Source organism: Anolis sagrei, chromosome 4 (assembly GCF_037176765.1).
Source record: "Anolis sagrei isolate rAnoSag1 chromosome 4, rAnoSag1.mat, whole genome shotgun sequence".
NCBI classification, from domain to species: Eukaryota; Metazoa; Chordata; class Lepidosauria; order Squamata; family Dactyloidae; genus Anolis; species Anolis sagrei.
Window position 1 is genome coordinate 83,115,591 of NC_090024.1, and position 21,131 is coordinate 83,136,721.

The 21,131-nt window shown below is 41.1% G+C and overlaps 1 protein-coding gene across 1 annotated transcript; it reads right to left on the minus strand.

Moving 5' to 3' along the window:
- Positions 1–480: 480 nt before the first annotated feature.
- SMIM13 (small integral membrane protein 13) lies at positions 481–19,113 on the minus strand. Its single transcript, XM_060774810.2, has 2 exons — positions 18,449–19,113; positions 481–3,862 (listed from the first exon to the last, which is right to left on the minus strand). The coding sequence occupies exons 1-2, from the start codon at positions 18,522–18,524 to the stop codon at positions 3,672–3,674; spliced, it is 267 nt and encodes an 88-aa protein (XP_060630793.2). The 5' UTR covers positions 18,525–19,113; the 3' UTR covers positions 481–3,671.
- Positions 19,114–21,131: the final 2,018 nt, after the last annotated feature.

Consider the following 21,131-nt stretch of genomic DNA (forward strand, 5'->3'; position numbering starts at 1 on the left):
GAGAGGAAATTTTAATATCATAATACAAAGGATTCTGTGACTGGAGACTTTCATGACATGCTCTAAACCAGGGGTCCACAAACTTTTTAAACAGAGGGCCAGGTCACAGTCCCTCAAACTGTTGGGGAGCCGGATTATAATTTGAAAAAAAACATCTTATTTGTAGTGCAAAAACACTTCAAAACAATACAATAATTAAAATGAAGAACAATTTTAATAAATATAAGCTTATTCATATTTCAATGGGAAGTATGGGCCTGCTTTTGGCTGATGAGATAGGATTGTTGTTGTCGTGGTGTGCTTTCAAGTCATTTCAGACTTAGGTTGATCCTGAGCAAGGGCTGGGTAAATGACCTTGGAGGGCCGTATCTGGCTCCCGGGCCTCAGTTTGAGGATCCCTGTTCTAAACCTTGGAACTAGGTATGATATAAGTGAATAAGCAAATAAACAGGTACAAAACATGCAGGCATCTGTATCAAGTTGTGTTATTTACATATTTATTTGTCAAGTCATTAGTGGAGTCAGTTTAAATAAATAAGGAGAGAAAACAATAGTCCACATGATAGATACAGAAAACTGAGAAGCATTTGGTAGAGGTTTTTTTTAGGGGGGAAAACAGTGAACACAGATGTAGAAATCTCATTTGTTACAGCTGCCATGTACATATCATGATGGACATATCTGGAAGATATAGAGATGCAAGTCAGCTCACTGCATGGTGCAACGTAAGCCGCAAGCTACCCATTGCCTGTGATGAACTGTAGTACTGCATTTCCTACCAAGCAGGGCTTGGGATCTTCCGGCCTTACTGATGTTGGGACTCCAATAGCCACAAGAAATAGTCCAAGGTGTCCAACAGCATCTGGAGGGTGACACAACTCCGTTAGAGTTGCTGTAAGTGCTTTCAGTAGCAGTGATATATAAATTAACTGATGTTACAGATTGTGTCATTCATCTGAGTAACCAGCCCAATGCTTCCACAATTCTGTTGACTATATTGCAGCACTGACAACAGGAGTATTTTGTGAGAGAATTGAACTGAAATGAGATCTTCAAAGAAAATGTAATAGTAGTGCCCATTTCCTTTCTGCATGTTTCACTGCAATCGACCTCTCGTCTTCATTGAGGTTATGTGCTTGTTTGAGTATCTTTAGCACCTTTTGTCATTTAAGATTTTTTTAAAAAAAATGTCCAAAAGTTCACTCCAGTCTTACAGCTGGGTCTATAGCTATACGTAAAACTATTCAGTCCCATCAACACTGAAATGGTTGCAATATTAAACAGAAAAAAACATAGCGACAAAATTAAAAGAAAAACAACATAGCTGTCTACCCGTATCTAGATATATAAATCCATGGTTTAAAATTTGGAGAAGTCCTTGGTAACAGCTTCAAGTTGTTGCAACCCACACACAAAAAGATTACCAACAAAATAGCTCGTGGTTTACATGACATCTGAATCCAAGAGTCATTTCATATAAGGATAGGAAAATTACTACATGAAACACCACACAACCAACATGTGTACTAACTGTATCAAATGTCTTTCACACTCTGTGCTAAGTGAAACACATGTGGTGCCAGCATCAGAAGTGATCTGCTCTAGGGTTTTATAAATACGGGTGGCATTTAAAAAAAATAGTTCAGTAAAATCTCAGAAACATCATCAAGAGTTCATTACATGAATTCCATATGAGATCATTGTATGGATTTGTAAGAGGGAGGAGAGAGGAATGGGGCCAATCCATCTGAACACAATGAGTGTTATGTAATTTCAAGTATTTCAATTGCGTACATCCACAGGACAGATGTAGTAGATATCTTATCAATACACTGGAGTCTTTATTTGTGAAAGTTTCAGACTGGGATTTTAAGGACTATGGGCCCTTCCACGCATCCATAAAATCCAGAATTTCAAGGCAGAAAATCCCACAATATCTGCTTTGAACTGGGTTATCTGAGTCCACACTGCCATATATCCCAGTTCAAAGCAGATAATGTGGGATTTTATTCAGCTATGTGGAAGGGGCCTATGAAAGAGCTAGTCCCAATTCGAGTAGACTCGTTAAAGTACACAAGAGCTGACTTACTAAATGTCCACTGACTTAACAAGTCTGATCTTTTTGTAACTAGCAAATGGATTTCAGTTCTTACATTTTTGTGGATATAATTCCAAATTTGTTGCTATGTAATACAGAAAAGAGGGTGATTTGCTGTATTGACTACATATTCCAAGATAATAAAACTAACCCAGAATGAAAGATTTCACAGAAAGATTAAAGCAAGAAGTGTGAGTGTTTGAATGCTAAAACTTCAGTAAATTGGGAAAGAGAGAGAGAGAGAATCAAAGGTCTTAAGCCATTTACTAGTTTGTGAGTGTTGAATCTTTAAATCACCAGGAACCATTCTGCTTTTTCCAAAAAGTGTCCACAAACAACTAGGAAAAGAACAAACTGATGAAAGCCACTTCAGCCATATTCAAGACTCTGGAAGATCTTAAAACGTTGCATCTCAGGATGGTTAGTCTATAGAAAAAGTCACATTAAAGCTTGGAAATGCTTTAAGAGACTTGTCTGGAGTCCTGCCTGAATCAAAGTGCTAAGAAGGAAGCTGAACAAAAATTTAAAAAAATCCAAGATACATCCTGTAGTTTAAGAAAAAGTCAGTCATACAAAAATCCTGGAAGAATCATCCTGACTTTTCACATATTACAGTGTCAGTTGCTACTATGATGCCATGATCAACACTCATTCTGTCATAAATTGAGCAGCAGTTGCTCGTGATCAGAAGGCAAAGGAGAAGAATTGACTACCTTCATCACCATAATTGCAGAACACCAAATATGAGGTCCCAGCCACACCGTTTAGCAAGATTATATTAAGAAAAGATATCCCATGAGCTCTGTCAGATTTTTGTAACTAGTGTCAACAATTTTTTGGTGCAAAGAATACAAACAAACAAAGCGGGAGGAGGACCCCACGTTAAAGCCAAAGAATCCATTCTTTAAAAACGACATTGGATACATGTTTGTAACAGATGCTTAAACTCCTTTCTGTTAAAGAAAACAGAAAGGATTTGATGAAACACTCTGACAGAAGCCTGCCAAGATGTTTAGTGGTTTTGATTTAAAGCCTCCAAAATTGCCATGCATTGAAACAAAAATGCCAGGCTTCATTACCTGATTAAGATAATTCTTTAAACCTTTGCATGAGCCCAAAATTGATTTTCCCCTATGGGAGAAGCAGCCTTTCGAGCCATCTTCCAAAGCAGGGGGGAAAAAAACATTACAGCATTCCTGTGTAAGGCTCAAGGAATGCAGTTTTTATATATAAATTATATAAATGAATTAAGCTAGATCCTAACTGCAAAAAATGTGCAGTTTGTGACAAAAGCCAGCCACTGTCATTTTAGTGCTGAAAAGCTGAGCCCACTCACACAAAAATACGCCAAATAAGAAAAGACAGGGGAAGACACTTTCTTGCAAACTCCACCCGCAAAGCATAGCAGGCATTTCCTTTGGCTAACTTCCTTCTTCCTAGTCCCAACTTGCTCTCCATTAAAATGTTGCCCAAATCTCTTCTGAAATAATGTATTCATGCCAGTGGAACCGGAAACATATAATTGCAGAAGTGCGGACCACCAGTCACTTGGGGCTTATCCAATATTCCCATTTTAATCATCTTCGACAGGGACCCTCCGCTGACGTGCTGATTTCTGCCGACTCCTCTGTGGAGTAGAAGGCGCATCCTGTTCCGCTTCTGGCTCCGTGACTTCACCATCCCCTTGCTGGGATCCGGTGTCTCCTATCAGCTCTCGTAGAAACTTGAACTTTGATAAGAAGAGCTGCCAGACCACGTACCAACCTAGAGAACATGTTGAAAAAGAAAAATTATCCCATGAACACAAGTTAGCTGTCCTATATCTACACAAAATACACTGTTCATAAATCAAGATGAGATTGTTCACCAAGACAGAGATTCGGGTATATTTTCTGTAACATCCAGTCCAACTCTCAGCCATGGAGGAACACACAATGAAGGCTATTAAGGTCCTCATATCTACACAACAGATATAATGGTTTGATAGCAGAGTGATTTATTAGGGAATTCTGGAGTTTATCATTCGATGACAGCATTTGTCATTTGAGATAGATCAGCACTGTAGTTCAAGGGGCATTCTTGAGTTTTTAAGCCAAGAATTATAAGCATCTCACCAAACTATTTCCAGAAAAGAAAGCCTGGCTGCTCCCTGGAAGGAAGCATATCAGAAGCAAAGATGAAGTACTTTGGCCACAAAACAGGAAGACAGGAAAGCTTGGAGAAGACAATGATGCTGGGGAAAATGGAAGGAAAAAGGAAGAGGGGCCGACCAAGGGCAAGATGGATGGATGGTATCCTTGAAATGACTGGTTTGACCCTAAAGGAGCTGAGGGTGGCCACAGCCAAAAGGGAGCTCTGGCATGGGCTGGTCCAGGAGGTCACCAAGAGTCAGAAGGGCCTGAACAAATAAACAACAACAAACACCAAACTACAGATCCCAGGGTTATGTAAGATAGAAATACAATACTTCAAATGGTTCATGCTGCTACAACTGTGAAGTCTAGATCAGAGCTTCTTAAACCTTTTCCACTTTATAGTAAATTGGCATTTGCAAAGCTTGCTGAACAGGCTGGTATTCCCTTTTGTAGAGTACAGCTGAAGCATTCTCCGCAGAGTCCACTGCACATTGGTGCTAACAGACCTGTATAAAACTCAGAAATGTTTTGCTGTTGCCAAATATTTCATGGCCCCAACATTGAGTTAAGAGGATCCCATTTGAGGTCGGGACTCACAGCTTAAGAAGCAATGATCTAGATCAGTTGTTCCTAACCTTTGGTCCTTATTTTTATTTATTACTTACTTAAAGTATTTATATTCTGCCCTTCTCACCCCGCAGGGGACTCAAGGCAGATTGCAATGCACATATATATGGCAAACATTCAATGCCAATTAGACGTACAACATATATAGACAGACACAGAGGCAATTTAACATTCCAGCTTTCTGGCTTCATGAGGGTAAGCTCGATTCTGGCTCAATTCCGGCCACAGGGGGAGCTGCTGCTTCACTGTCTATTTGTGACACTGAGACCTTTGATGGAGTTCGCCCTCATTCTTCTGTAAGCTCCTGGAAGGTTTCATGGCATCGTAAATTAGCTAAATTAGCCTCCCCACATAAAGTGGTACCTAAATTTCCTACTTGACAGATCCAACTGTTTTTCGGTCTGCAAAGGTCGACAGCAAGCTAGATGAATAGCCGGAAGCTCACTCTGACCTGGGCTGGCTTCGAACTCATAACCTCTTGGTCAGTAGTGATTTAATGCAGTTGCCTATCAGCTATCTGTGCCACAGCCGGGTCTTCAGGTTTGAAGACTTTAGCTCTCAGGAATTATGTCAACAGCTAAAACAACCAAAGATTGGGAACTAATGGTCTAGATATGTTCATAGCAGCATCAACTGCCATGTGGGCAATGTTTTCCACCAAAAGGCCATGTTCTTTCGCAGCTTCCCTTGCTTTCCCTATTTTGCATAATATTTGGTATGAAACAAATGTTACAGACAACTGATGCTACGAGTCAGTTCCATTCAAATTTTAAGCAAAAACATTAATATCAAACCTCCACACTGATAATTCAACTTCTTGCTTTCTGCTTCAAATGGGTTGAGAAAATCTGTAAACTGCGACAAATCTCCTGCATGATCTTGCTCCCTCATTTTAACCTCTGAGCTCATGGTCCATGTTCTTTAGCTCTGGCCATTTTTTATGCTGGTACAAAGATTTTGCTGTCTCTTCCTCCTAGGTTTTAGAAGGGCTGCACAGGCTGTTTCATTCTGGTTTGCTTTTCATTTGTTTTAACCAGAGCTTGGAAACATCTCTCTGGAAGTTGTAGTTCAAAAACTAATTTTCCTGAACTCTGGTTTTCACCTTCCGTTATGTATTTTCAAACAGACCCAGTCTAGGCCCACTCTCATGCTTTTTTAATGATGTCCTTTTTTCCTATCACATTATTTGCATTGAATATTTGCATTAGGAGTCTGGGCACCTTGCTGATGGCCTTTCGGAAGGCCGAAAGAGGTTGCTGATATTTCCTAAAGAGAAATACTTTCCCCATTCTAGACAATAATACAGAAAAAAGATACTCGTGTTTGTATGCAAAGATTAAATGAATATGGCAATCAACTGTATAGATCAGTATGTACAAAGTCTAAAATAAATGCATTACAGAAAATCTATATTAAAATCCAACTACAAATATTGGTAAGTAAAAACTATAGTCTTGTTGGGGGGGGGGGGGAGAAGAGAACTACAAGAAGCTTATGACTAGATTGTTAAGTGATTTCAGGGTTTTTTTATACCATACATTTTATACCAGTGAAGACATCTGCCCTTGAGCTTTGCTACTCTGCTGCTGAGTATGCACGCCCAGTGTGGAACACATCTCACCATGCAAAAACAGTGGATGTGGCTCTCAATGAAACATGCCGTATTATCGCAGGATGTCTACACCCTACACCTCTGGAGAAATTACACTGTTTAGCTGGTATTGCACCGCCTGACATCCGCCGGGAAGTAGCAGCCAATAATGAAAGGACCAAGGCAGTGACATCTCTGGCCCATCCTCTGGATATCAGCCAGCACACCAACGTCTTAAACCAAAAAATAGTTTTGTAAGATCTACAGAGATACCCGCAGGAACACTTCAGCAAGAAAGAGTCCAAAAGTGGCAGATGAAAACCCAGAACCTCAATCAATGACTAATACCAAATGAGAGATTCCCTCCTGGGCACACGGATGACTGGGCGGCTTGGAAGGTGCTGAACAGACTGCGCTCTGGCACCACAAGATGCAGAGCTAACCTTAAGAAATGGGGCTACAAAGTGGAGTCCACGACATGCGAATGTGGAGTAGAGCAAACCACAGAGCACTTACTACAGTGCAACCTGAGCCCTGCCACATGCATAATGGAGGACCTTCTTATAGCAACACCAGAGGCACTCCAAGTGGCCAGCTACTGGTCAGAGGACATTTAATATAATGCCAGGCTTTAAAACTTTCTGTTTTTAAAATACATTACAACTATCTCGATCTTACTCTAGGCCATGCACTTTATTGTGGCCCTCTTATCGGTTTACTATGACGCTTTTTCTATGGATATTCCTAGCTTTTGGTTATTTGAATCTTGCACTTTCCAGTGGCCCCATTTTGGAAGCTTGGCATTTACTTGAACTTGAACCCAGCTTTGACTTTATCTCAGCCATAAGATTGTTTTATGATGATGTTTGTAACTCTTTTATGTTTTTAATTGATTGATTTTATTGTGTTTTGTTTTTATCTGTATTTTGGGCTTGTCACCGAGTCCCTTTGGAGAGATGGTGGTGGCGTATAAAAATATAGTTATTATTATTATTATTATTATTATTATTATTATTTTACCTTTGGTTCACTTCTGATATGAAAAAATCCCTTGCATTACTGTTTTGTAGGGATTTATAATATCTCTGTTTTCTCCATTTAGTACTATTTCTCTGCCATTGCATTAAAAAATCCTGACAAAGATCCTGACTGAAAATCGTATTTAATCCATATGAGATACCATCAAATTTTCAAAGCATTTACAATCAACAGGGGAAAGAGGGTAAATGTTTCTTCCTCTATGCAAGATCAACGTGCACATTCAGCTCTAGCACATTTGCTGTAGTAGCAGAGTCAGTTAGGAAACCTCCACAAATCCGCTTCTTTTCAAAGAACAGGTGTGTTGGACTTCAGCTGCCAAATGCCTCCGAGGCACAAACAGTGCCTTTCTGTGAAAGCCGTTTTTGGCAAGGGAAGAGTTCAAAAACACCTCTTCTCTGCATCCAAGGATGAGCAGCTGCATCAGTCTTAGTCCCAGGAGGATTTGAGCGATGCAGGGAGAGTGAGCAAAAACCCACTGAACTAGAAGTCTGTTCTTTGGGATTTCAGCCTTGTACAAATGTTCACAATACATTTAACTAACATCCTGCAAACCATTTTGCTCGCTGGCTTATAAGCCAGGAACCTGTACTTTAATGTTATCTATAAAAAGCCCCCTTTTCCATGTCTAGCAAGGAAAAGCAGGCTGAGTTGCTGTGAGTTTTCTGGGCTGGATGGCCATGTTCCAGAAGCATTCTCTCCTTCCATCCTCTTAGGATGAATCCATGCTCCACAATTAAAGCAGTCGACCTCATGTATAAGTCGAAGGCAGGTTTTGGGATTTTAAAAAATGGATTTTTATATGACCCATGGATGTCAAGAGTTATTCTAGGAAAAGAAAAGAGTAAGCAGGACCAGTCACCTGTGGTTGCTACCATTTCCCCACCCAGGCATTCAGAAATGGTACCACAATAAAGACAATTGTGGAGATTGATGCTTCCTTAAGGCTTTCCCGGGATGGACTGAGCTCCTGCCTCTATTCAGAGAAGGAGGACAGTTCCTTTGGCAATAAGAGTTAAAGAACGGTACTTAACAATGACTCTTAGATAGATTGACCAAGGTTTTTGGGTTGATTTTCTCACTAAAATTTATTGATGTATACATTATATAGTGGTTATCTGTAAACAGTGGGGTTTTTTTCTTCTAAATTGAAACGTCCATGGACTACGATATTGGATTGCGTGATTTTAAATAGCGTATTTTCCAGCATATATGACGACTGGATGTATAAGACGACCCCCAACTTTTCAAGTTAAAACATAGAGTTTGGGATATACTCATCATATAAGACTACCGCTCTTCCAACGCGCACCAAATAAAACATTTTAAAAATCAAATTTGATTTCAATATGGTAATTTTCCTATTACCGTACCTCCTTCTCTGCCTCTCAGATCTCACACATACATGCCTGTGCTGCTTCACTGCAGTCCTCAGGAGCAAGATCTGAGAGGCAGAGGGGGTACAGTAATAGGATACAAGTACAGGCCAGATGGGTGAAAGAGGTGTGCTTTTATGGGCATAGCGTTGCTCTATCTCTTTTTTCCATAACTCGGGCGTCCTGGACGCCTGCAGCTTGCTCCATCCTTCACTTATACCTTCCCAGTGAGGCACCCCCTCGCCTTGTCATCACAACTGCATTAAGTCACTTCTTTCCATGAACCCTAGTGAGTGGATTTTTTTTCTACCATACTTTTACAACCCTTGCTGCTTTCATACAGTCATCACATCCTACAGGGATGCAGCTGTGGCGTTTTTGAGTTCCCCCCACCATATGCTACAACCACAGATTCTCCAGTCCGGCTCGGAAGTTTCAGGACACGCCCTATAAGACAACACCCAGTGTACAAGATCACCCTTGACATTTGAGATTTCCCTGGGTTAAAACAGTAGTCTTATATGCCAGAAAAATACAGTAATTGGTTTTAAAGGTTTTATTATGTTTTAATGATTGTTTAATGCTTATGTTTTTATCATGTGTGGTATTTTTTGGCATCTAATTGTTACCTATATATGTAAGCTGCCTTGAGACTCCTATGGGGCTGAGAAGGGTAGGGTATAAATACAGTAAATAAATAATAATAAATAAGCAGTGCTCATCACAATCAATTACACTATGTAACAAAAATTTGAAACGTTTTCTGTTCCTGCTTTGAAAGTGTTATTTCCTGTTTAATTGTGTGATACTTACTTTGAAAGTTGTTATTATACTCCAGAAACTTCATTTTTGTGGCCGCCACAAACTGTGTTGAATTGGTTGAGACAATTCATTGAAAAACTATATAAATGTGCAGCAGGATCTGCTTCCTTGGAGACTAGGACGCAGAACAATGGCTTCAAACTACAAGAGAGGAGATTCCATCTGAACATTAGGAAGAACTTCCTGACTGTGAGAGCTGTTCAGCAGTGGAACTCTCTGCCCCGGAGTGTGGTGGAGGCTCCTTCTTTGGAAGCTTTTAAGCAGAGGCTGGATGGCCATCTGTCAGGGGTGATTTGAATGCAATATTCCTGCTTCTTGGCAGGGGGTTGGACTGGATGGCCCATGAGGTCTCTTCCAACTCTTTGATTCTATGATTCTATGATGTCCCACAAAAATCAAGTTTTTGCAGTTTAATAAACTTTTTTTCATTTTTAATGATAGAATCAATTAGGAAATGACATTTATAACCTAGGAACAAAAAGCGTTACATAGTGTTATAGAACAACTCATTTCTTCAACACTATAAGAAATTAATGACAATAGGCTGCTTTTCAAATACTGTAACAAGTGACTTTTTAAACCCTGCCTCTACCTTCCAAGGGCTTGAAACAATAATTCACCATTATCTACAGTTTGAAAAACTATTTATGGACGACTACTACAGCCAATGGTATGCTATCTGGACAATGCTGGGAGTAAAAAAGTAACTTTGCCAAACTGTGTCCAACTTAATGGGGGCGAATTATCTACAGGGTCTCAGCTATTCTACCTCTGCATGCACACCATACTACAAAAACATGAGGTTTCATAGCAACAAAGATTTAAATATAATCCAAGGAGGAAAGGAAACTTTTATACAAATAGCTTTAGAACAGAGGGGAACTATGTACCATGATATACGTTAAACAAAAGGCTTTTTATTTTGATTTAAAAGATGCAATCAAAACAGAAACTACTGAGAGTCTCTCCAAGTGTGGCTATCAGAGCAGCTACAGTGCCTAAATCCAATGACAATACCCATAGGGTTACTGTGAGTTTTCCAGGCTGTATGGCCATGTTCTAGAATCTCCTGACATTTCACCCACATCTATGGCAGGCACCCTCAAGTGATTCCGGCCTTGAAAGCCTTCAACAACACAATAATACCCATAGTTTCTACCTGGATCACAGTCTTTTTATCAAAACAATATTTTCATTTGAATTTGCAAAAAACAAAGAGGGCAGTTGATGACTGTGGGGGCTTGGAAGTGTCCCATTCATCAGACTGTTGTACATTGAGGTTAACTGGAAGGGATAATGTAGGGTATGTCTCCACAAACCCTGCTATCTGGAGCTGATGCTATCTGGAGAGCACCAGGTTAGGAAGGCCTGGTTTACGTCTGAAGAAAGGAAGAGATGAACATACATTTAACTGCTATGGCTCCATAACTATAGCACTATGATTTCACTTTAACTGCCATGGCAATATGCTGGGATTTGCAGTTGAGGAAGGGGGGGGGGGGAGGCATTTACAATTCTCAGAGAATGCTAGCACCTCATGAAACTATTTTTTTTTTCTGTGTCAGGAGTGACTTGAGAAACTGCAAGTTGCTTCTGGGGTGAGAGAATTGGCCATCTGCAAGGACGTTGCCCAGGGCATGCTTGGATGTTTTGATGTTTTACCATCCTTGTGGGAGGCTTTTCTCATGTCCCCGCATGGGAAGCTAGAGCTGACAGAGGGAGCTCATCTGCACTCTCCCCAATTCAAACCTGCGACCTGTCGGTCTTCAATCCTGCCGGCACCTATTAACCTATTGCACCACTGGGGGCTCTTATGAAACTATAAATCCCAAGATTCGAAGGATGCTGTCATGTCAATTAAAGTGACATTATCACACTATAATAGAACAGTGTGCAAGTGTTTAGGTTTATGAAAAACATAAACAACCCTGTTTTTCAAAGTGCATGACCAATGACTGGGGAGGATTCTGGAAACTGTAGCTCAAAGCGATAAGCTCTTCAAGCTTTGAACCCAGTGCAGACCATTTGCCCAAATTGTCTCTTCTATATAAGGGTGGCTGCCTATGATTGCAGCTCTTCTAGCACTTGCTGCCCAATCTTTTTAGTTGGAGATGCCAAGAAGCCTTCTGCAAGTACACCATATGTTCTGTACACAATCATCCCACTATCATCCAAGTCAGGCAAGCTTTTGCAACACCTCAGATATTTGCTGAACCTGTTTGACTAGAGAGAGAAAAAGAGAGCTAAATAAATGAGCACGTGCGATTCTGGAGTCCAGGCCTCAGACCAAAGGATTCAAATAATAAGAGAGGTTTCAACTGGACATTAGGTGTTGTATACCACCTTGAGCTTTGAGGACAGGCAGGTAAATCATCATCATCATCATCATACATTGCCATATATTGCTGCAACTGTGCTGTACATTATGCTTGTTGCTCATCATCATCATCATCAGTGTTGTACACTGGCTAAAACTTTGAGGACATGTGGGTAAGTTTTTTATTCTATCTGAACATTATGCTAACTAAGCAGAAGCTAAGGCCATGGTTTGCACAACGAGTTAAACCACCAGCTACAGAAAATCTTGCTGGCAAGAAGGTTGACAGTTCAAGTTGATGGGGTGAGCTCCCACCGTCAGCACTAGCTTCTGCTTACCTAGCAGTTCGAAAACAGTAGTGTGAGTAGATAAATAGGTACCACTTTGGCGGGGAGGTAAAAGGCGCCCCTGAAAACATGCCGGCAATTTAATAAGGAAGGCATCCATGAAAAACAGGCTTCTCAGCATGGAAAAAAATGGAACAACAGCTCCTTCCCATGGCCGAGTCGAGTACAGCCTCCAGATGCCGGAAATTAAAAAGAGGGAAGTCTTGCATCTGTCTAAGTACTGTCTGTTTTTGTTGTAAATTGTATAACGGCATTGAAAGTTTGCCACAAATGTTTCTGTAAACTGCTCTGAGTCCCCTTGGTGAAACAGAGCGGAATATAAATAAAGTATATTATTTATTTATTTATTTATTTATTTACTGTATTTGTATACCGCCTTTCTCAGCCAATTGGCGACTTGAGGCGGTTTCCAACAAATCAGTACATATAAAAACATAATACAGATCAAAACATTAAACAATATAAAACACCACAAAAGCAATAAAAAACAACATCATTGGCATCTCATTATTATCAAGCATTGTCCAGTTCCATTGTCAAATCGTTCGATTTCCTATATTAGCTACTCTGCATTTGTAAACGCTTACTCGAACAGCCATGTTTTAACTTGCTGTTTAAGAGGGAGGGAGCAGATATTATTAACATTAGGAAGAACATCCTGACCGTAAGAGCTGTTCAACAGTGGAACTCTCTACCTCTGAGTGTCGTGGAAGCTTCTCTTTGGAGGTTTTTGAACAGAGGCTGTCAGGAGTGCTTTGATTGCGATTTATCCTGCCTGGCAGGAGGTTGGACTAGATGTGGTCTCTTCTATGATTCTATGATGATTATGATGATGACAATGATGATTCATGGCAGCAAGAGCTGTTTGAGATTGGAACAGACTATCTTGGAAACTGATATATTCTGCTTTTTTTAAAAAGTAGTTTGGATGGTCTTTTGTTTTTGAACTAAGTTTAGACGGCTACCTCTCAGGGATGTTTTAGCTGTGGATTTCTGTACTTAGAGGGGATTGGGCTAGAAGGTGGCCCTTGGTGTCCTTTCAAAACTTCATGAATCTATGAAGAAGTCAGTGAACAAACAATATCAGTTATTTCAGCACCTATGGTAGGGAATTCGTTGTTTCCAGCCCAGGTTTGTGCCAAGTGAACTGAAAACCAGTTATGTCCTTTAAATATTAAATACACTTGGCCTTCACATCCATAGAAACTAGTAGTGCAGGACCCTCACAAAAGTGGAAGGGCTGTGAATAAGTTTTGATTCTGTTGATGATATTTAAGACACCAAATAATCAGGGTACATACATTTTGTGTATTTATGACTTCCTAAAACTGTGGGTTAAAGTGGGTTAAAGTGCTGAGCTGCTGAACTCGCTCACCAAAAGATCATGGGTTTGAATCCGGGGAGTGAGGTGAGCTCCTGCTGTTAACCCCAGTTTCTACCAGCCTAGCAGTTTGAAAAAAAATGCAAATGTGAGTAGATAAATAGGTACTGCTTTGGCGGGGAGGTAAAAGGCGCCCCTGAAGACATGCCAGCAATTCAATCAGGAAGGCGTCCATGAAAAAACAGGCCCCTCAGTGGGAAGGCAACGGCAGTCATGCTGGCCATATAACCTTGGAGGTGTCTATGGACAATGCTGGTTCTTTGGCTTAGAAATGGAGATGAGCACCAAACCCCAGAGTTGGATACGACTGTACTTAATGTCAGGGGAAAACCTTTACTTTAAACCAGTGGTTTTCAACCTGTGGGTCTCCAGATGTTTTAGCCTTCAACTCCCAGAAATCCTAACAGCTGGTAAACTGGCTGGGATTTCTGGGAGTTGTAGGCCAAAACCCCTGGCCTACACCCACAGTTTGAGAACCACGGCTTTAAACCTTTGTTTGAGTTTTGGTTACATGTTTAGTGTATGTAAGCAAAAAAACATTTTTAGTCTATGTAGGCAAAAAAAAAAAAAACCCACCCCAAACCCATGTAATTATTGATGGTAAACCTGTGTATAATCAAATCCACAAAAGTTAATCCTATGAGCTTTGGCTGTAATTATAGATATACCTTCCACACAGGTATATAAAACCCCACATTACCTGTTTTGAACTGGAATATATGGCAGTGTGGACTCAGATATCCCACTTCAAAGCAGATATTGTGGGATTTTGTGCTTTGATAGTCTGGGCTATATGGCGGTGTGGAAGGGCCCTTAGAAACCGCCTGGAATATGTTTTTATTGAATGCCAAATGTCCCAAAACAGTGACAATAAATAAAGAGAAGAACTCAAAATAGCCATTCTTCATGGCTGCTGTTTTGCGAACTAAAAGCCACTGTTTGGACACTGGAATGACGTGGGGATCGCGTCACAGTAACCTCCCTGATTAACTCCGGTCTTGTGGAAAGAAATCCAGATAAACAACTCTGGTTTTATCTTAATTTGCTTTCTGTGCCTCGCAATCCCCGCCAGCCTTATCTTCCGTCCCTCCCGAGGGCTAACAAAAGGAACACAGGGTGGAAGAAACCGTTCAAGCATCAAGGCATTTATCTGGCATAGTTTTTATTTTCTGCCTCAGGAAAACAAAAGTGGTTTAGCTGTATCAGAGAAATATGAAGAAAGGGACAGGATGAGTGTATCAGAAAGAAAGGCTGGGCTTCCAGCTGCTGCCCTCTCCTGACCGCTTCCAAAGCGGCAGCATTTCAAGGAGTGTGCCTTTTTTTTCACCTTGAGATGAATGAAAAGGAAGAACTCCATCATTTTTCTGCCTTTTCATACACAACCCATTCATAGGACTCTAAGGATTTCCTTATTAGCCACACACTGTGCAACAAGTGTAAAATGCATCCATTTATGGTCCTCTTGTCATACCATTCATCCTTACTGATGGCAGTATATTTAGCAAGCCAATAAAATAGGATATTAATAATAACAACAACACAGTAGATGCAGGTCCCTTCTACGCTGTCATATAAAATCCAGATTATCTGCTTTGAACTGGATTATATGGCAGTGTAGACTCATATAATCCAGTTCAAAGCAGATAATGTAGATTACCTGCTTTGATACTCTGAGGGCCCTTCCACACAGCCCTATATCCCAGAATATCAAGTCAGAAAATCCCACAATATCTGCTTTGAGCTGGATTATCTGAGTCCATACTCAGATAATGTGGGATTTTCTGCCTTGATATTCTGGGATATAGGGCTGTGTGGAAGGGCCCTGCATTATATGGCAGTGTAGAAGGGGCGTCAGTGAACCAACACCCATTGAAACTGTTTCTGGTTGCTTCTGAGTTATTATTTTTAAAAATAGGCCTATATTCTATGTTGTGCCATACCATAAACTCTGTATTAATGTGATATTAATACCAAAGTACAGTAATTAAAAGCAAATAAAGACAGCGTAACTGAACGTAACACAATTTTACTGTATCATAAAAACACCTTCATGAATGTAGTATGCAATTTTCGTTGTTTTTTTTTTAATTGCCATATGCTTGAGAATTCTAGATAACTAAGGTTCCTTCCACTCAATTGTATAAAATCCACAATGAACTGGATTATATGGCAGTCTGGACTCAGATAATCCAATTCAAATAAGGTATTGTGGATTATCTGCCTTCGTATACTGGGTTATGTGGCTGTGTGGAAGGGCCCTGTGTGGAAGGGCCTTGATGCCCCTTCTACATTGCCATATAAAATCCAGATTATCTGCTTTGAACTGTGGCCCCTTCCACACAACTGTGGTTATAAGGCTGTGTGGAATCGCCCTGGGTTATATGGCAGTGTAGACGCATATAATCCAGTTCAAAACAGATATTGTGGGATTTTCCGCCTTGATATTTTGAGTTGTATGACTGTGTGGAAGGGTCCTCAGTTATATGGCAGTGTAGACACATATAATCCAGTTCAAAGCAGATATTGTGGGATTTTCTGCCTTGATATTCTGGGTTATATGACAGTGTAGAAGCATATAATCCAGTTCAAAGCAGATAATATGGATTATCTGATTTCATAATCTGAATTATATGGTGGCATAGATGGGGCCTGAGTCCACTGTAACAAGGAAATAAAATCACATCTTAACATCATGACCTGCATCAAAAGATGCAGGCCTGGGTTCAAATCTTCTCTCGGTCATGAGCCTCACTGGGGGCCCTTCCACACAGCCCTATATCCCAGAATATCAGAGCAGAAAATCTCTGTTTTGAACTGGGTTATCTGAGTCCACACTCAGATAATGTGAAATTTTCTGCCTTGATATTCTGGGTTATATGGCTGTGTGGAAGGGCCCTGGGTGACCTTGAGGCAATAACACACTTTCTCAGTTTAACAGTGGGTTTTTGTGAGAATAAAACTAAGGAGAAGGAACATTTACAACACCAGAAATGGCAGGATACTGTTGGTGTGTGGCTTCAAATCTTCAAATACTCTCCAACCTATGGTGACCCTATTCTTGTTCAGACCAGGGGCCCTTCCACACAGCCCTATATCCCAGAATATCAATGTAGAAAATCCCACATTACGTGAGTGTGGACTCAGATAACCCTTCCACACAGCCCGATAACCCATGTCAAGGCAGAAAATCCCACAATATCTGCTTTGAATTGGGTTATATATACTGACATATATTCCAGTTCAAAGCAGATATTGTGGGATTTTATTCAGCTGTGTGGAAGGGGCCCCAGTTCAAAACAGATATTGTGAGATTTTCTGCCTTGATATTCTGGGTTATAGGGCTGTGTGGAAGGGCCCCTTGTTTGTCATGGCCTTCCTCTTGAGGTTGAGAGTCCACACTGCCATATATCCCAGTTCAAAGCAGATATTGTGGGATTTTATTTAGCTGTGTGGAAGGCGTCCCAGTTCGAAACACATATTATGGGATTTTCTGCCTTGATATTCTGGGATGTGTGAAAGGGCCCTTTGTTTGCCATGTCCTTCCTCTTGAGGCTGAGAGAGTGTGACTTGAGCAAAGTGATCAATTCTAGTGAGCAGGGATTCGAACTCTGCTCCCCAGGGTTGAAATCCAATGCTCTCAAACCACTACACCATGATCAGAAGACTTAAAGGTAGGATATGCATATGATATGTATTCCCTGAATAAAGGAAACAATTCCCTGCAAAATATTCTGAGAAGCACTTCAATTACCCGTTGGGTTGCTCTCTACTTTTCGTTTAAAACCCTCCTACTAGATACATCCTCTGTTCATGTCCAGCATTTATTTTTAAAGTTTTAACTATTACATCTGGCCCGGCCATAGGTTTTTAAATCTTTGTGTGTTATTGTCTATGTGTGAGTTATATTAATTGTATTGTTTATTTTGCTTATTCTCTGTTGTTTTTATTGGTGTGTTGTTGGGCTTGGCCTCATGCAAGCCACTCCGAGTCCCTTGGGGAGATGGTGGCGGGGTATAAATAAAGTTTTATTATTGTTATTTATTATTATTATGAGCCCCTGGTTTTTTATCATGTCAGGAGCAACCGCTCCTGTTGTGAGAGAATTGGCACTCTGCAAGGACGTTGCCCAGGGGATGCCTGGATTATTTTTGATGTTTTATCATCCTTGTGGGAGGCTTCTCTCATGTCCTCGCATGAGGAGCTGGAGCTAATAGAGGGAGCTCATCGGCCTCTCCCCAGATTCGAACCTTCAGTCCTGCCAGCACAGTGCTTTAACCCACTGTGCCACCGGGGGCTCCTGGTGGCGCAGTGGGTTAAAGCGCTGAGCTGCTGAGCTCGTTGACCAAAAGGTCGCAGGTTCGATTCTGGGGAGCGGCGTGAGCTTCCACTGTCAGCCCCAGCTTCTGCCAACCTAGCATTTCAAAAACACGCAAATGCGAGTAGATCAATAGGTACCGCTCCAGCGGGAAGGTAACAGCGCTCCATGCAGTCATGCTGGCCACATGACCTTGGAGGTGTCTATGGACAATGCCGGCTCTTCGGCTTAGAAATGGAGATGAGCACCACACCCCATAGTCGGGCACGACTGGACTTAATGTCAGGGGACAACCTTTACCTTTATACATATAAGGAATACATAAATTGTGTATTCATGATATGTATATCCTACCTTTAAGGGAAGCAATGCATCAGATCTGTCTGGACTGCTGGACTTACCACAAAGCATGAAGAGCAGGACACAAGCCAAAGTGGCCAAAAGTGACAGCAGAGTCAGGCCAATGCTTTGCCACATCTTCGCAGTTAAGATCTGGGGCTGGACGGGTCTTCACTCTTCCAAGGAGTCAATAAGGAGGAGGAGGAGGAAGAGGAGGGATAGATGGGCAGCAACATCACGACCCACAAAGAAGGAGGAAGCAGGCTGAAAAAAAGGAGGGCAGGGAGGTGAATCCGCTCCTCCAATGGGGCTGGGAGAGAAGGAAAAACACGCACTGCCCGCCCCCGCTTTTCTTTCCAAGGTCTTGCAATCAAGAGGCGGGGAGTTCCAAAGGACAGCAGTTCCGCAAGCAGGCAAAGCCAGGCAAAACAAAAGCCCTGCCTCTGGAGTCCCCAAGCTTTGGAAAGCCAAGATGCGGATGGAGGAACACAGAAAAACAGAGCTATTTCCTTCCAGCCTCCAACCTGGGCATTTCTATTCTTTCCCCCTGCGGGAGAGAGAGGGGGAGACCAACGAACGCACCCCCCTCTTCCGCGAAGAATGGTCTCTCCCACTCTGCCTGCCGCAGAAGAACACGGTCGCTGGAAAGGTGGCGAGCGGGGGGAGCCTCTCCTCGCATCACCCGGACATGGCTCTCTCTCTTTTTTTATCCCAGCCCAGAGAACAGCGAGGGGGCTGACGGGAAATGGAGTTCAAGGAACCGGCTGGCGCTAGAAAAGAGCGGAATGGAAAACTCTCTTTCCCGTCGTGCTTCGCGAAGGAACACCCGCCCTTCGCTGGATCCAAGCTTTTGCAAGGAGTGGGATTGCTACAGGTCGAAATCAGTGCTCAGATCAAGTCCCTCTGGTTTTGTGGCCGGATTTTGTATTGTTTTGAAATGGATAGAAATGGATAGGGTTTTCCCCGTAATTATAAAGTAATTTAGGCCGCTTTCACACAACTGAATAAAATCCCACATTATCTGCTTTGAACTGGGATATATGGCAGTGTGGACTCAGATAACCCAGTTCAAAGCAGATACTGTGGGGTTTTATGCCTGGATATTCTGGGTTATAGGGCTGTGTGGAAGGGGCCTTAGAAAAGAAACAAGATCAGGACAAGAAATAACCATATTATAATTATATTACATTAATTACAATAATCTGATTGCAATTATATCATTTTTTCTCATTACAATGATATCTAGAGAAGAAATAAGATCAGGACATGAAAAGGGTTGTTATAATAATTATAATTGCAGTCTATCATAATATAATTGTAATTATATCATAATTTTCATGAAATTGGATATTTTGTTGTTTTGTTGAAACATGATGTCTTATTTTGGATGTATTATGTAAAGGGGATTTTTTTTTGGTCCAAGTATTGCTCCATGTTCTTTATGCTGTTGCTGTTTTGGATTCAGAGGCAAAGATAATCTGAATTTTGCACTATATGACAATTTCTTGTGGCATCCAGATATTTTGAATAATAGAATATTTATTTATTTATTTACAGTACTTATATTCTGCCCTCCTCATCACGAAGGGGACTCAGGGCGGATCACAGAACACATATATGGCAAACATTCATTGCCAATTATACAATAACAATACAAAGAACAGATAGAGGTATACCGTATATACTTGAGTATAAGGCGACCCGAATATAAGCCGAGGCACCTAATCTTACCACAAAAAACTGAGAAAATATATTGACTTGAGTATAAACCCAGGGTGGGGAGTGCAGCAGGTACTGAAGGAGGAAGAAGAAAAAGAAAAATACATTCAAGTAAAATTACATTAATTGAGGCATCTGTAGGTTAAATGTTTTTGAGTAGTTACATAAAACTGTAATTTAAGATAAGACTGTCCAACTCTGATTAAACCATTATTCTAACCTTCAATGTAAATGTGCTTATATAACCTTCCAATAAGAATAAAGAGAGTAAAATAATAAATATAATAAATATAATATAATAAAAATAATAAAGAGGTCAACCCTCTTGTTTAAGGAGCTCCACTGGCTGCCATTTATTTTCCGAGCCCAATTCAAGGTGCAGGTGCTCACCTACAAAGCCCTGAACGGTTTGGGACCACCCTACCTGCGTGACCGCATTTCCATCTACGAACCCACACGCTCGCTCCGGTCATCTGGGGAGGCCCTGCTCGTTATCCCACCTACGTCGCAAGCGCGCTTGGTGGGGACGCGGGACAGGGCCTTCTCTGTGGCGGCCCCCCGACTTTGGAATGCCCTTCCAAAAGAGCTTCGTCAGGCCCCTACTCTGGCAGTTTTCAGAAGGAACCTAAAAACTTGGCTGTTCCGATGTGCCTTCGCAGATTAGGAATCCCCATCCCAAGTCCTAGATGCACTTTAGCACAACTAATGTTGCTGCACACCGCACTTTTAATCCTATGTTCCTCCTGCCATCTCAGCACTTTTAACCCTGTACCCCATTGCGCTGGCCGAACCAGTTTTTATAGTGTCTTGATGTATTGTCATTGTGGTTATTTTGCTTAATTGTTTGATTTGCTTTGTTTATTGCTGTGTTATGTTTTCTATTGTATTGTGTTTTGTGGCTTCGGCCCGTGTAAGCCGCATCGAGTCCTTCGGGAGATGCTAGCGGGGTACAAATAAAGTTAATAATAATAATAATAATATAATAATAATAGAGTAAAATAATGGAAATGTAATAATAACAGTAAT